This window comes from Orbicella franksi, chromosome 4, assembly GCF_964199315.1.
Source record: "Orbicella franksi chromosome 4, jaOrbFran1.1, whole genome shotgun sequence".
Lineage (NCBI taxonomy): Eukaryota > Metazoa > Cnidaria > Anthozoa > Scleractinia > Merulinidae > Orbicella > Orbicella franksi.
In genome coordinates this window covers 22,633,375-22,651,546 of record NC_138148.1, presented here as the reverse complement: position 1 = coordinate 22,651,546, position 18,172 = coordinate 22,633,375, and the positions used below count along the sequence as shown (strand labels likewise).

At 36.4% G+C, this 18,172-nt stretch overlaps 1 protein-coding gene across 4 annotated transcripts in view; it reads right to left on the bottom strand.

Annotated features, from left to right (window-relative positions):
• LOC145484909 (nuclear RNA export factor 1-like) overlaps positions 1–18,172 on the bottom strand; it is a 257,953-nt gene that overhangs the window by 91,296 nt on the left and 148,485 nt on the right. For all 4 annotated transcript variants that reach the window (XM_081463536.1, XM_081463537.1, XM_081463539.1 and 1 more), the window contains 2 exons: positions 8,911–8,969; positions 4–65 (listed from right to left, as the gene is read on the bottom strand). In XM_081463536.1, coding sequence (XP_081319662.1) covers positions 4–65; positions 8,911–8,969 — 121 coding nt within the window. The remainder of the gene's footprint in view (positions 1–3; positions 66–8,910; positions 8,970–18,172) is intronic.

The window sequence follows — 18,172 nt, the reverse complement described above, 5'->3', positions numbered from 1 at the left end:
TACCTAATTCCGTGACTCGCTTCATGTTTCGGCTGTTCTTCAGGTACTCTCCCAGAGATGGGCCCCTTTTTATAAAAGGAACAAATTAAACACAAATTAAGTTGTAAAACACTTTTACAACAGATCATTCAATTGGACAACAGTTACTTGGCATAAGACAGGGTTTTTCATTTACATGTTCTACATGTGTACAATCATGTAGCATATGAAACAAAGGTAAAATATTCATAGAAGGTGCTTCAAGTGATGTTTTCAACCTATTATGTCCGGTTAGGAAAAAAGATATGTTGAAAGATAAAAGATATGTATTTCTTTCTAGTTCCATTCTGTGATTGACTGTAAATTCTAAGTAAATGTTGATGAAATGGCCAGAAATCAGTAAGTCGGATATTGATATACAAATACTCAGTACATGTACTGATACCATATTTAATTGTATCTTTGCAACAGTTGACTGAACTCCCTGAAATTGAGAATTTGGAATGGCTGCAATGCGTGTCAATCATAAAAGTTTGTGATGGCCCGGCTTCTACTGCTTCTGTAAACTAAGTTAAGGGTTTTGCTTATTGGAGACGACTGGCTCAAATAAAAGACTCTGGCCAAACCTTCAAAAATATACCTTATTACATGTAAATTTTAAATGTAAAAGGATCAAAATTTGTTGTGATGCACAAATTTGAATATCAAAGAGAAAAATCAATACAAATCAGTCTTTTAGTAAAAATGAGTAAATTATGTATTATGGAAGACAAATAATGCCAGTCACCATGCCTATTTTAGAGGCAACATGAGCTTTGTTTGTTTCATGAAGCATGAAAGAATAGACTAGAGCACATAAGATGGTAGACCCGACTATATCTCCATTGCATGACCTATGCATGAAATAGGCTACTGCAGCTTCTAGCATAGGCAGCCCAGGCATAATGAGGGATACAGGTTCAGATTTGATAATCCTGAATAGAGCGGTGATGTGATGTGTTCTGACTGTTTAAGGAGGCTGGCAACAGTTTCCAGCACTTTTCTAACAACTATACTTTAAAGGATGAATACTACCACTGTTTAAACAAGTGATTCCAAAATAACGGTATCATACAAATTCCAATCATTAGTAAAAAAGTTGTGGTTATCCTTTCAATATAACAGATTACCATGGCAACAATATGACCTGCTAAAAACACCCTTAATTTTAGCTTTCAGTGCTTATAACTCAAAAACCAGCTCTATCGACTGTGGTCCAGTGGACGACATGACAGAATCATTTGAAAATGTTTTAATGTCACCTGGAGGAGGAATGAAATGAATGCTGTGTCATCTGGAAGCTAAGGTAAGCCTCCTTGCTGTATATAAAGAGCACTTTTGAGTACTAGTAATTTTAGTCTCTCGTTCGGAAACTGCTCGATTCCGAAAATAGTCATATGACTAAGCACATGGAGAGCTGTCGTTCACCATTTTGTGCCATTGTTGGGTGTTGTCTTTGCAGAGTTGACTTCTGTCTGTTAGTGATTTATATTACTGATCGGTGCTATGGATGTACTGGAAATGCTGATAACAAGTCTCTCACATATTCTTGGACAAAAGCATTACCGCAAAACTTGACTGGCTGGGACCAGGAGACGTGCAGCTTTGTGTAGCTTCGAAGGAGATTAAGTTGAGTTCTCCTCTCGCTGGGACTTAATGCCACAATTTTGGAAAGCACGATTGAGATAGAACTGTCAAATACTTATCAAACAAATGCTAACAAATGTCAAATAATCTGTACCAAATAACAAATGCCAAATATCGAATGCTGAGCAACTGCAAAAGGAACAAAAACAGCTCTGCACTGCATATTCTTAATTTGAATGAAAACAAAATAAAGGTTAGTGAGAAAATTAAAAGTGAAATGAGCAGACTAAGAACACAAGAAAGCCTTGTGCCTTAAGCAGTGTTACAGACTGACAATTCACCCCAAACAAAATCAATCTTACTTCAGAATGTTAGATCTCTCCACCTCCACATAGATGATGTGCAAAGTGATTACAATATTCAAAAAGCTGATGTCAATATTTTGTTGAATCAAAACTTTGTTTGTCAGATAGAGATGATGCATATCAGCTTTGTGAATTTACGCTTTACAGAAATGACTTTAGTCAGCCTAACATAAGAACTTGCTATGGAACTACTGTGTACATTAATAATGATTTGAATTGAACTAAAACTCCACACAGGTGTAACTTTAATAATTTGGAAATTACTGTTATGGTTTTAATTAGCCAACCAATTCCAAATATTCATGTCATTGGTATTTATCATTTGAAAACTAAAGTTACAATTTCACAGTGAATTGATGCTTTTACTCATCTTCAGAACTAAGTATTAATAGAACCTACAATTCCAACTGTACTGCTTGGGGATTTTAATATTGATCTAGTGCAGGCAAATTCAGACCAAAAGGCTCTAACAAAATATCTTATACCCTTTCAGCTGATTAACCAGTATACTACTGACTATTGTACACAGATAGATCATGTACCACAATGTGTACAATCAACAAGTATCCTTGAGTCCTACTACAGTGATCATAAGCCTATTTATATAAATTTCCATGAAAGCTGTTTGAATATTTGTTAAAAAAATTCACTATGTGTATCAGATGAGATCATTACTATTAATTTAGCTGAATATGAAACTTTACTTACCAAATAAAAATCTACATGTATTAAGCAACCATTTGAATCACATATAGAAAACAGTCAGAACATTTATTGGCAGAAACAAACAATGGTTTGAATTTCCTGTGCTTTTCATGTTCCTAAATTCCTAGTCGTCATAGAGATTCAAAAACTACATGTAACTCTACCAAAATTTGCAGATGCTATACATAAGAGTAAAGTTTTCAGGTTAAAGGAATTATTTTAGCTCCAGTGTTTCTTAAAGCAAAGCATGCCATTTGTAACTGACATTTTCTTTCTTAAACCCTTTCCAGAAAAGCAAGAAATATCACTTGGACACCACATTTAGGTAAGTAGAGCTGTAGCTTATTTTTATTGGGGTTGGTTGAGGGGAAGGGGGGGGAGGAGGGCAGCAAATTAAAGATATACATGTATAACGTTTCTGCATTCATTTTATACCCTTTTAAAACACTTCCTTACTTCATGTAGGTTTAGAGTCGAGAATGTCAACAAGTGAAATCCACCTGAACTCATTTCATTCAATTTTTAAAATGGTTGTTATCATGCTGTACTTCTACTACATGTGTGTCCTGCTGCTGTAAAGACTATGTTATTTATTACTCAATAAGAATGTATAATCTGCATGTATAGGAGACTGTTGGCTACAATGTCCCCTCTTAGTTTTTACGTGCTACATTATGGTTGTCAGTATTTCACTAGACTTAAGAAAGAAACAGTTCCTATTAAAAGTAGTGTTCATCTTGATTTTTGTTGTTGTGCTCTGTTGAAATCTATTTCAAGTATGTAATAAACAACTATAATAAAATGATTTTACCAAAGAAAAAATTCAGCCAAGGGTTTCAATAAGCAACCATATTTGGACATCAGAACCTATGCATCACATTTCACCAAAAGATGTTTATCTTCCTGTTTTTCACTGCAGTACCAAGAAGAACTCTACAATGATCAATTTCTATTCTGGTTTTATTCAACTACCTTTTCTACATTCATCCAAAAGGCAATTTCCAAGTTGCCTTTTGCCTCTGTGTAAAAAAAAGTCTAAGTGCGAAACCATTCATATGACTTCCACCTACAGATTCAAACTCAGTTTCCACAAAGACTCGTTTTGATACTGAGGCACAAAAAAACTTTCATACATGATCTGGCTCACAGGAGCCTTTGATTTATTACTGAATTGTAATAAGCATGATAAGGTGCAACTTTTTGCAAAGTTTAAAAAAATTCTGCGGAATAGGTTCCTAATCATGTCGGGCAGGGTCAGTACTTGGATGCCCATATCAGTTATTTCTCTCTGCTTCTCTCTCCTTCTTTGGCTTAGCTCATTCATTGCCTCACATGACAAAGGAGAATTGACAAAGCAAGAAAAAGCGAAACAAACATGGTGAATGATTTTTTGTTTATTTTGTTTCCATTTTTCCATTCAATATGAAAAAGACTACAGAAATGGGGTATTAAATTTATGAGTTTGAATTTTGACAAAGACTACAGACTAGTGAGACAATCTCAGATAGTGCAGAGTGTAATTTACGGCTCTGATAAAGTAGTCACACAGGTCCTCACCCCTGCTGTTCTCTCCCTTGGTAGTCAACTAGGCCTTTTCCCCTTTGCAGAATATGAGCAGACAAAAATTTGATAAGACTTAATCTTAGCAGTGTGTATGTTTCATGTTTGTGTTTTGCCCAAAAATAACTTACAATTACCGTTTGTCAGAACGGTTCAAATTCATTGTGGTATTTTATCTTGAGTTTTGTTTATTTTGTAGCATTACTTTTCACGCCGTTTGTAATTTGATACTTTTACTTTCCTCGCCAATGTATGCAACAAGATACCTTTGTTTCCACAAAATATAAGAAAGATGTGTATTTTTTAACTCACTGCTGGAGATAAATGGAATATAAAGTTACATTTCTGCTGAGAAGTCGAAGAGGAATGATTTTGTATTATTCAAAATGTAAATTTTCGTTTCACCGATAAACAAGAACTAATCTTATTATCAAATAGTCATGTCAAATCATGGAATAGTGTGTTCTAATTCTGTTGGAAGCCGAGTTGGTGTAAACAATAAAACCACATCAACTAATACACAATGCTATCGAGTAATACAACTGAGGAACGTTTCAACAAAAAGTATTGAAGGTAGAGATCTTTACTTGACCGAAGTTATATCCCACATCGGTGAGTGAGTCACCTCATCGACTGATAAAATTAATTGGAGGTTTCAGGGTCTGCGGTAATATTAATGAAGTTTCTTTTGTCACAAATTTACTAGTTTTACATGTAACTAACGTGGGAAAGTTTCGGCTGAATATGAACTTTGGGCTCTCCTTCATAGAAGAGGAAACAAACATGCTGCTAAGGAGAGGCATTATGTTCGAATTCTCTATTTCAACCCTAGCAAACACACAATAGTTATAAAACAGCAGACGACATTTCTTGAATCAAGCTAGGGAAGACTCCAGAAGATACGCAGTCACAGTAGCATTCCCTTGCACTAAAAAAAGGAGAACTGACGTTACCTGAAATATAACAGCTATCCCCAGCCAAAACGAGAGTGTGATATCACTCATTACAAAAAATAAAAAAAGCGTGCTTCTGAACTTGAGAACGGAGTTTATCACACTAGCAATGCTTGAATGCATGCGTCTTACATGTTATGCTCTACCACAAGGGAAAGCACTCAGCATTCGTGGGTAGTCCCGTATAAAGTGTATCTTTCACCTAACATATAGTCGACTTTGACGCTAACTAATCTGTGCATGCGTTTGGAGCAAATTGCTTTTGTTCTTAAGAGAATGGTACCACAAGGATAGCATGATATTTGCAAAAACATATATATATTTTTGTCATGTTATCAGGGAAACAACGTAAGTATGACACGTTTTGCGTAATGCACTCACATACCTACCCCACCCAGTCCCCCTTCCGGCATAGCTAATTGATTAATTGAAATTAATTAATTAAACAAACATTAAAGTTTACACCTTATGGCATTAGTGCTTAATACCTTAGCAAACAGCAGCCCTCTAAACCATCCCAATAGTGCACTCTGCACTAAAAAGGGGTATTAAATTTTTGAGTCTAATTTTGACATAGAATTCAAGTTAGAACCTTGAGGTCGAGTAACAATTTCAAGTTAGTGTCAAAGTTTAGATTTTCAAGTTCTTTTTTAAGAAGAACCAGAGATTTATACACTAACAGAGGTGCTAATCAGACTGATCAATGAGCTAATACAATTAGGTATGATCCACTGTACATTTTTTCTGTATTTGACTTGGGGTACATTTGCTCTGCCATCACTGCCTTTTATGAAATAAAAACACAAAGTGCTCTGTATATCTGAGTAGCGTACAGTAAAAACCCAGATAAAAAAACAAGTGGATTAAGAACACTCAGGCTGAAATTTGGTCAAAAAAGTACCATATACATAAGAACACATTCAGCCTGAAAGATGAAAATTGTTCCTATATAAAAAAATTGGATGCCAGTTAGTTTAGAATAACCTACTAGGGTACAGTACCAAGTACAGTACCAAGTACAATACTAAGTGGATCAATATATGTGCTATCTATTAATTAATTATAAAATGTTGTGCTTACATATTGATTTCATCTATTGGTAGTCTGTGCAGTATTTAATTTTAAAAAAAATTTTGAGAACACCTTAAGAACATTTTCAGGTTGATTTTGCAGAAAACACCCGATACTAAATACAAAATCAGCCTGAACCCCCAAAACATGTCTTCTTTTATGCAGGTTTTTACAGTATTGTAATTGTAGTGTTTTTCTTTTTGCAAATAGCGTTTTCTCAATTGTAATTGTCACTAGTGTATGCTTTTAGAATTGCTTTTCTTTTTGCTTTACTTATCATCTTTATCAAAATGTGTATTGCAATTGTAAGTAATTAGTAATAAGTTATGTGTAGTTTTGTAGGTTATTGTGATGAACTAATTTGTAACGCTGTATTTATAAGTAATAGTAAAAAAATAAAAAAATGCGTAAATAAGTAAGAACTGATAGTAGTGTAAGTTACTGTATTGTTTCATAGCGTAAGCGTATCCTTGTAATGTAAACTTTGCATGGTAAATAGTGTAAGTAGTAGATAAAAAATATTGTATCGTATTTTATCATAAGTAGAGTAAGTATTAAGGTATCATGGTAGGTGGATTTTTACGAAAAATGCAAAAAATCTTTAATTGGCTGTTCAAATTGAGAAGACTGAGATGAATATTTTGCAAAAAGAATAGGGGAAAGAGCTTTTTTACTTTTTAAGTTAAAGCAAAAAAACTATTTTTGAAAATTATCAACCCCTTAGAGCGCGTTGACACCTCCAATTCACCACCAGTTGTCACAAGTAACGCGAATTGCGGTTGATATTTCATTTGCACATGCGAACTGTTCTTGATCTGGTTGTTTCATTGCAAGTTGGCTTCCGTTCTTGTCAAATTTTCTTTATGTCAGAACGAAAAATTCTTGCCCAGTTTCGTCTTCGAAGAGGCCGAAGACGCAGAAATCTGGTGGAACCCACAGGTTCAGCGTCGAACAAGATCTTTAGCTCTGAGCGACCGTGGGTCACAGTGTAACCAAGAAGAATGGTTGAAGGAACTCGAGGACACTAGTCCCGCCAATGAAGCTAAAGGACAAAATACAACAAGTGCTAGTCGCAAGAAATTGTTGTAGAATGGACGCGATTCCAAAACTTCCACAATGAGAGAGTCAAGCGCAGATGTAGATGTTGACAATGTAGACCTCGAGATTTCCTCTTTTTCATGCTTTTTGGCTTTACGAGGCATGGTTTCAAAAAATGTCTGGAGAACGAAGGAGCCTAAACTTAAGCAACACAATACCAATGCCGCCGATGAAATCTTTCAAGTAAAAGAAATCACAGCAGCTTAACTTGTAGTTTGTCCCTTCTCGGACGACTTCACTGCGATGCGGGTTTCCACGCCAGAATATTAGTTGTCTGTTTATTTCAAGTTGTCATAAGTACCCATTGTTGTGGTAAACTGACCCATGCCGACATCTGTCAGTGCGGAGGGGATTTTTAACACCTATTCATACAAATCTCATAAAAGGTTTTTTGTGTTTTTCTCGATAAAATAAAACTGCATATAAGGATGAACATTTTTAGTTCGTTTACGCGCGTCTTCCAATGGAATTGGCTGAAAATCGGCAGGTATGTTCTAGGATACCTCCTTCGAAAAACCGTGTCGGGCTTTGTTTAATTTCGCTTCCGTTTCAAAGTTATGGCCTCTTTTGTAGAAGGAAACGTCCGCATTAAAAATATCAAAGTTTAAGAGGGTGTAGAAAAAAAAACCAAACCACATCTGGAAAATCGCAGACACGATTTTTGAGGGTGATGTGTGAGAAAACATTTCCGATGTAAATCGCGCCACTCCGATAATTCATGTGCAGAAGCGAACCAGTTTAAGTGAAGCAGTGTTTCTGGGTATTTCTTTTAATATCACTGCGACAATATTTTTTTAGAAAATTTCAAAGATATGATTGTATTCGATAACTATTAAGCTTTCAAAAAATGTATAGGTTGACGGGGTTTTCTTTCAAAGCGCCAGCATAAGAGCGCGATTTCCAAACACTGTCAATCCACCTACCATGATACCTTAAGTGTCGTATTGTAAGTAGAGTAAGTACAATGTAAGTAATTATGTGTTTTGCAATGAAATAAAATAAAAAATAATAATACAATTAGGTAAGCCAGAGTGCTATTAGATGGTAACAATACCAATTCAACACTTTTGTTCAAACTAGAGACTGTCAAACTTAAACTCATGAAATGGATAATCACTACAGCAATGCTATAAAAGGGGCTTTGTCATGCCTTAGTTTAGTCTATTTTCTTAAGTTTTGCCAAAAAATACTATCCAGGAAGATTAATGTTAGCAAAGAAATTACTTTTATGGATTTAAATTTAAAAACCGTTTCTTCATTATAAACAAATATTTGTCCTGAGTATTATAATTAAAGGTGACAAACAAATAAGATCAACTTTGAAAACTGCTCAGTCTAACAGTTTTCCAAAAGCCCAAATCGCAATCCATTTTAGTCTTGTTCAATTTTTGTCCATCCACACCTTCTTTCAGATTTGTTGTGTTATTGAAATGTTCCTTCACTCTTTTAAGTGGTTATAATTATATTTCACTCAATTTGGTGGCAATTTTCTTATCTCTAAAATTTGTGACACAGTTCCTTTAATGGGACCTACCATACCATCATAATTTTACCTGTGACCACTGCGGTCCTTCAGCAATGTTTCTGGATTCACACACATGGAGAATATTGCCTGTAAACAAATTGACACGTAGAGTAAACACCCTTGAATAAAGGTCCAGTAATATGGGCAACATTTTCCTACAACCCATCTTGCAACATTGTTGCATTGCAAGTTGAAACCCATTGTTGCGCTTATTAGCACATTTGTGATCAATATTACCAGGATTATCCTTATACCGGGCCTTAATAATGCACAATTTATAAATCTTCTTCAACTGGAGGGATTGAAGGGCAATACTGTCACTGGGGCCACCTGGTAAAGTTGTTAATATTGGGAAATGTTCACCCTGTCATAAGCTTGATCAGGAGTTCCAGGTTCAAATCCCAGACTATGAGAATTGTTACATTTGTTTTTCCTTTCATGTTTCCTTTCACTTTTTCCCTTGTTTGATTGATGCATGCATTCCTAATGATAAACTATTTCCTGCAGTTATCTCAGTGTTCATTTTGTATCTTTAAATAATCTGAAGCTTTTGATCATTGGCAATTCACCTAGTAAATAAAACTTAAATTATTTTGATTTTAAACTCAAAATATGCTAGCCTGACAGAAGTATTTTCTCGCACCCTGCATTACCACCAGTGTTACACAGATTTACAAAGTAAAGGCCATGGCAATCTGTCCTTACTTAACAAGTAAAGAAGCGTAAGCCGTGTATTATACTGTGATAAAACATGATGAGCATTTGAGAACATGAGGGAAATGTAGAAAACATGAGCCTCAAGAGGTAATGTGGCGAAAAACAATAAAACACGCTTTTTCTACGTTTTATACTCTGATAAAACAAGGGTTTTTGACCAATCAGAGCATGTGCTGGGTTCTATCTATATTACAAAACCGCATAATGTGAGTCCATATTCGTAACTTGTGTCCTAGTGCAGTCAGTTGATATGATCAGTCAGCTTTCAATGACCTGGCTCGCCAGTTACAGCTTAAATTAAAAAAAAAACAGTCACAAAACATACCTTCTAAACGATTCACAAAAAAGACGCTTCACCACCACTGACTTTGGCATGCAAGCAACTGTGGCTTTATGCACTGGTCAGCAGATTTTGTTAAAAAAAAAAGAAATTGAAGGACAGAAGGAAGAAGCAAGTGTAGGAGTGAAAGTCAATGTCCTACCTATACTCAAAAAACAACATTTGCTGAGTAAAAGTTACTTGCTACCAAAACTGATAAATCTTCTTGAAACAGCAGCACAACTACTTGCCCGACTCCAGATGATGATTTTATCACATGGGAGGATAGACTGATGATGGGAGCAGGTGTAAGCCTCAAGGAAACCTGTTCAGTGACAAGGTTGTTGGCTTCTCCCTAGTCTATCATAATGAGAGGGACATGGAACGTAAAACAATGTACACCTGTACAGGATAATGAAAACAGCAGTTGTAACAAGAGAGATTAGGAAGAATGGCATCCATGTACTGTACTGGGAGATGGGCTGGTTTTGGATGAATGAAGATGCAAATAAGTGAAATTCTGTAGTCGGAAGAGAAGATGATACACACTGACTGATGTCATGACGTTAAGTAAGAAATTGAGTGACTGTTGACACCCGCTTTCAGTGTTATGTGCATAGCCAACATTTTACGACCATCTTTCAACATGCTATGTAACCAGGCCTGCCATGCAAAACATGTGATCAAGGTGAAAAGATCGTAAACATGGCAGATTCAGAGGCAGATGCCCAGTTTATTATTGCTATGAATATATCCCAGCTTCCATTTCCAGATGAAGTTATGGAGACTAGTAGAGAAGTTGTGTTGTTTACCAAAACTGCAAATGGAAAAGTGATTGGACAGCCGCTAAGTTTTAACCATCTGATCACAAGAGATCCAAGAGAGATGAAATGCAGCATCAAACAGGTCTTGGCCGATTCACTGGAACCTTGCAGCATTGATGAGATCGTATTGGACAACATTTATTACATTACAAAACAGTCCAAGGCGAGTTCATTATTTTTAATTGTTAATAACAGTGGGATGGAGCAGGTATTGGTTGAATACCTCTCAAGAATTAAAAATGGTCATGAATCCAGTGTTCCGATACACTTGGCTGTGGACTGGCACTTCCATGGTCAGTTTGTTCATTTTTCCCTTTGCTCAATAGCCCGTTTCACTACCATCCCAATTTGTGATAAATGGTCTTTGGTATAAACCTGCTAAGCAGTTTTATAAAATGCTGTACATGTCTTGTTATAGGGCTTGCGACATCAATGCGGTGTGGTCGCTGGAGTGAATCTCTCTTCCAATCAAGTGGATGGCTCTGTGATAACAATCCATGACATACCTCAAGATGTTAGTTTGGATGAACTAAAGAAACATGTAAGAATGAAAGTTCCTGGGGCCTGCTTAAACCAGGTTTCTTTTGGATGAATTCCAAAGGAAAGCAGTTTCATGTTCGTAACAGTGATCAAGATTTATCTAAAGCCAAACATGCAGGTGCATAGTGTATGTGGCTTGCTGTTTTTGTTAATTCAGGTATGGATCCAGTTCAAGCACCTCATGTTTATTCTCCATTTGGCCAAAATTACTTTCATGCACATCAGTTATGGACGGAGGAACACAACTAATTTACAGATTATGAGTGGGAATGGTGAACACGGTCAGTAAACCCATACTTTTCGATTTCATTTAATAAATTAAAGTTCTTTTACCATGGAATCTGTTTTATAACATCCAGGGCCTGTTCAAAGAAACAAAATGAAAGTTGGCTTTGGTGCAAACTAATCAAGTGATCAAGTTGAATCCACATTCTTTTGTGTGCACATACTATCCAGTCAGAAGATGAAAACAGCCAACATCAGTTCTAAAATGTGGTAACAGTTTTGGGCTTCTAGATATCCATAGTTGAAAAAGAAGGCTTCTGCTTGATCAGGTGTGATCACTCTGGTGTTTTGCGATGATTTTCATTCATTTTAAATTCATTCATTTTTTTTCATTCATTTTAAATTCAATAACACACTGAACAAATGTGACAATTTAGCTCTTCACACCAACTTTGTAACTTGATACTTTTGTTTTCCTCGCAAAGGTATGTAACATGAAACTCTTGTTTTCTCCAAAACACATGGAGGATGAGCTTGTTTTGGGGGGATAAAAGAAAGTTAAATATCTGATGAAGAAATGGAAGAGAAACAATTTTGTTTTTTCTCAAAACACAAATTTTTTCACAGATGAACAAGAACTAATTTAATTATCAGATAGTCACAGAATACCACTTTCTTTTTCTGTTTCCACCTTTGTTAACAATAAAACAATTCAAAATTAATACACAACAATATCAATTGATACCACTGGGAAGCATTTCAATGAGAAGTATTGAAGGTAAACAGTGCTACTTGAACGAGTCTCCTCAAAGACTGATTAAATTAATTTGCGCTTTCATTAGGTGCCACAGAGTCTGCAGCAATATTTGAGCACTTTCATGGTTTCCTTTGTCACAAATTTACAATTTACAGAATATTAAAGCCAGTAACTCGCAAACGTTTTGGTCTCTCTTACAGACGCAGTTAAGGCAAGAAATAAATAAGCCACTAAAGAAAAACTTCACATTTCCCTTCTCTATTTAAACCCTGACAAACATACTATTGTAGTTTGAAAACACCAGATGATATTTGTTGAACCGACCTAACTGTGGGTAATTCTAAAAGATACGTCTAACTTTTGCACTAAAAAGGGACAAGTGGTGGTACCTAGTACCTGACATTACTGACATAAAAAACCACGTGGAAACGTAGTATATAACACTTACGAGAGTGGAACATATAACGATACGAGAGTGGAACAGCCTGGCCAATGAAACAGTAAATGCACCAAACTTGACGGCCTTCAAGAAAAGCCTGCCGCCTGACCAAGGCCAAACCAAACTACATTGACTTTGACTTTATTATTATTATTATCATCATTATTGCTATTATTATTATTATTATTTAGTTTTTATTATAGCATTTTAGCCTTATTTTAATTTGTAGTTTTTTATTTATACGCTCACTAGAATCTTCAGAATTGAAGGAGGTGAGTCGCCCAGGAAGAAGAGAAGAAGGGTACAATGCTGGAACGCATGCCTCTTACATGTTGGGTTCTACCGTAAAGAAAACTACTCAACATTTGTGTGTTATCCCGTATGCAACGTATCCTCCACCTAATGTATAGAAGACACAAACACTAACTAATCTGTGCATAAGTTTAGAGCAAATTGGTTTTGTTTTTAAGAGAATAGTACCACACGGAGAGCAAGGGGTTACATGAAACAAATACATAGCTCTGCAATGTTTACTCCTAACTGATGTAGATATAACACATTTTACATAGGGTACACGTGTACCTTTCCCAGCTCACCCCCACCATTTCCTTGTTTCTAGACTAATTAATTAATTGAAATTAATTAATTAAACAAACATTAAAGTTTACAACTCAGCGCATTAGCAGCAGGCAGCCCCCAAAAGCATCCCAATAGTGCATTCTGCACTAAAAAGGACTTGTTTCTCAGATATAAAGATGATGGAGTTTGAATGTAGATAATGAAGTTAATTTCTGAGTTATTTTTTTGGAAAAAAATACCTCTTAGTCGGCGTGTCGGGTATGTCATGGACAGGTCAATGCATGAGTGAGTGAGTGAGTGAGTGAGTGAGAGATGTATGTATGTCACACCAATCAGATTGGATCTAATACATAAACAGCCAATCAAATTTCTTGTTGTAAAGGTAAATGGAATGTGAGGAGATTTGATCCCGACAGAGTTCAGAACGGCCATATTTATTCTTCTATAAAAGAGGAGGAAGTATTCATATATTGGGTTTACTTTGACATTTTCTGTGGGTTAGGCTCAGAGGATTTTGAGGCTTGAAACAGTTCATGAGTTAGTAGTATGCAAATGAACGAGATATTTTCATGTTTAGTTACAAAGGTAACTTGATACTTTTGTTTTTCACAAGCAGTAAATTAAATTAGAGGTGACGAATCGCCGCTTCTAGTTCTTAGGACATGTTTTAGAGGAGACGAGACTATTTAGATTTGAAACAGTTCTAACGTTTACAATAGTAAGTCCAGGTAATGAGTGCTTCGTTCTTGTTGCATGCAAATATAACAAGATATTTTTGTTTTTTAGTTACAAAGGATAATTTTACACTCTTGTTTTTCACAAGAGAGTAAATTCAATTAGAGCTGACGAAGCATCACCACTCTTTCCCACGAGCTGTTTGCTATCTTTAGTTACAATTGGTAACTTGACACTTTCGTTTTTCACATGGGAGTAAATTCAGTTACAGCTGACAAGTTATCGGCTATTGTTTCCAGGATATTAAACAAAAAAGAAACTTTCATTTCTGGACGGTTTTTACGTCTCTGCATAGCAGTTTAATAGTTTTATTTGATGACATTCATTTCAGTCCGATATTTTTAAAGGTAAAAAGTATGAAAACTGCTCAAATGTTTTTTTGAAGACTGCGTGGCACCAAGTTAAAGAGCAATTTAATTAAATCAGTCTTTCAACGTTTCAGAGAGGTTTTTTTCTCTTTCTTTCTATTTTTGGTGAAGCAGTGTTGTGTTGTGTTGTGTAAAAGGGTAAACTTACGACTTGTATAAAATGCGAAAAGGTCTCGTATTTAACTTGAGTATTTTTGAGCAAAAATTCCTCTTGGGGCTGGAAGGGCTATGTGATCGGTGAGTGAGGGAGTTATGCATGTGCACGTGTCACACCAATCACAGTGTGGGTTGTATCAAAGAACGAATCAAACTGCCTGTTAGAAAATAAGATGGTATCTACATTAATCTGGAGAGGTGTCAGATTACTGTGGTTTGTTCAGTCAAACATTTTATGGCTTACTATTTAGCTATCTTACCATGACCAATGTAACATCGCATGTACATCATAAATTCCCAGTTTCTTTCTTGCTGTACATTGCAACCAAAAAAACTTGTCAAAGTAACCAGATCATTACTGTAAACAGCTCCCTGAATGCTCCTATCTCCGGCACTTCACAAAAAGATAACTCTTGCATGCCTTGCGTGCCTATGTTTATGACTAACCAAACTGATTTACATAATTTGCATTTTTTTAAATGAAGGCTGGTTAGCATCTCAGTGACACCTTGCTTTTCTTAACCAGGTCAAGAGCCAGAGCCATGCAGTACTTTGGGTTTTGTTGTGCAACATCTCTGTGGTTTTTAAGCCAGCTCATGCCTGTTCCAAAACTTTCTTCAAATGGATTAAGGGCTGAGGAATAAGGGCTACAAAAAATTGCAAGATAACAGTTAATCATTTATTTTGGAAGATTTGATCTGTATGTTGAAATTTCTTCCTTGTATTGTAAAATTACACATTAAACTGCTATTGGCATCATAATAGTTGGTGGGAGTAGCCAATACATTGATTCTCACTGTAAGCATAAGAAGACTTGCAAATAAGCATGTGAAGAACAGGGGCATGGCCAAGATTTTTCAAAGCAGGGTGACACTGTATCCCCTTGTAAAATAAGGAACGGGATCTTGGCGGGATTCTGCCATGATCCTGCTGGGATCCCAGTGAGATTTTGGCCGCCGGGATTTTTATTCTTGGCATCCAAAACCTCGTTAGGATCCTGCCTTTATTCTCGCCAAGATTCTCGCTGGGAAGCAAAAATATTTGTGGTCAAAATCTTACCGTAATCCTACCACGAATCTCACCAAGAAGCAAATTCACGGTGGCCAAAATCTTGGCACGATCTTGCTGGGAATCTTGGCAAAATTTTGGACATGTTGCCAGTAATTCCTTTTGGAACCATCCTCTTTAAAATAAAGGTTAAAGCTTCCCAGTGTTTACTTGCTTCAGAGTAGTTAAAATACGGACAAAACTAACTTAATTAATTAAAAACGTACTTACACATATAGACGTACAGCGGTTAGATGACAGTGACACAGAAAAACGTTGGCAACGATTTAAGAATGAGAAATTCCGGCCAAATTCATGGTGAAAAGTTTGAAGTTTAAAAACAGCTGGATAGCAAGATAAACAGACTGATAAATGACTACTCAAAGCAACATGATTTAATTAATTAACTTAGAGAAAATTTAGTCACAGTTGTTTGGTTCGCAAAAAGATAAAATGCCTAAGCTCATGTACACAAATTGGCATAAGCATAAGCACAAGCACAAACATAAGCATAATGAATATTCACACTTGTTGCATAAGCAGAAGAAAGTGACATAAACAAGCCCAATGAGTTCCAGAATGAAGCTGCGGGAGTATGAAATGAGCCATAAAGGGACAAATTTCAAAAGCATCTTTCACGGCTTGTGTAACTTCAACAGTGCCTGTGCCAGATACTTTTTTTACCCTCGATTATCTTCTTTGTGGAAGAGTGTCTTGGCTTCATCTCTTGTGACAGGGCAATTTATTGATGTGAAAACTTGCATTGTGCACTTTATATCTTAAATTTCAGATGACCTTGTTCAAGAACACGGCTGAATAATGTTCACTTACCTTAATGCTCACTTGTAAATATGCGAGTCATAATAAAGTTGTTGTTGTTGTAAGTTGTTACCAGTACTAACACCAACTGCTTCTGCAACATCTTTCCAGCAAAGCTTTTTTTCATTTGTATTCTTGAAATCATCTGAGCATTTGTCGTAGAGGTAGGGATAATTGCAAACTACCTTGGCAAGAAAACAGTATTCTCAGACGCCATTTTGGACTGTGGAGTAGCATTGGACACTATTATCTTGAATATCTGCAGGCATCAAACACAGCTGCTTCCTTGGGATTTTGCTTATGCTTATGTTACACTCAGTTTACACACTTATTTTAGCGACATAAGGCTAAGCATAAGCGTAGGAAAATGGAAATGATTCCTTTTTCCTTATGCTTATGTCACTCCCGGTTTACACTGCTTATGCTCATGCTTATGTTTATGCCCGTGCTTGTGCTCATGTCGCGGTGTAAACCAGGCTTTATGCCAAAAAGAAATGTGAATGTGAATATTCTTTTGCTCACTTTAACATTTTTCGATATCTGCACATAACAATTTTTTGTAGTAAAAGAAAGTCATTACAGAAATGGCAATGAAAGGGAAACTAACCTTTTACTCAAGCGAAGAAGATAACATGATAACATCCATGGTTTGACGTCACACACCTAGCACGCAATCTACAACAACTTCAACAAAACAGCTTTTCCCTCTAGAAAGGTCCTCGCTGAAGCTTCGAAGTAAACAAACCAGGCAAACAAACAATTTTACAGCTCTTTTCTAATGTGGCTTTTTTAGCGGCACTCGAAGGAGCCCTCAAACTTTCCCAAAGGTTTTCTCCCCTTCTCGCATGATGGCATGGGCTATGTCCCACATGATTTTAGTCAGCCGATCGTATTACTGGGTTAACGACCTTAATGACCTTGCTGATTCCAGTGGCAAGTTTGCTATTTGTGTGGCCTTTGGGAAGATCTTCACCAAAAAGATTTGCCAAATGCTGTCACAAGTAAATTTTCAAGGCCAAGTGAGCGTTTATATTACAGGCAATTTTTGGAGTTTGCCATTGGAAGATTATCGCTTCAGTGATGGTCACGGGATGCCCGAGAGCAGAGAGGTAATCCTACCTATGGACTTGTAATTAAAATCCTGCAGAAATTAAAAAAAGAAGGTACACACACAAAAGTGACCAAAGATCTTATCTTTCTTCTATAAACCATAAAGCATGTTCAGAGCACTCAGTTAGTCGTTGCCATTAAAAGCTCCAATTGTCTAGACACAAGCAGCATGTTTACGGCTCGTTTTCGACAAGCCAAACTGTAAAATTGAGTCGTAATAAATATTAAACTTTATCTAGATATGGCTCACGATAGTTTTAGAGTGGCACTTGCTTCCAGGATCAAATCTCAAGATCAGGTTTAATGCACCCTTGCTAGGATTTCTGTTTTGGCCACGAGAATGTGCGACTTCTTGGGGGGAATTTCTACGCAAGCACTTTTCTTGGCAACAGTTTAGTTCTCGCTGGGAATGCTACTAATATTTTGCTTGCCAGCAAGATTCTCGCCAGTATCCTGGGGGAGTTTTTTTCCTTGGTGGGATACCCACGAGTACATATTTGTCAGCAGGATTCTTGCCAAGATACATGGTGAGAATTTTTCCCGGGAAGGATCCCGCTGGTAAAATGGGCCACCTAAGCGGGATCCCAGCGGGATCCTGGTGAGTGCCAGGAATCTTGGTGTGATTCAGGTATCTATTTTACAAGGGTCAAAGTGA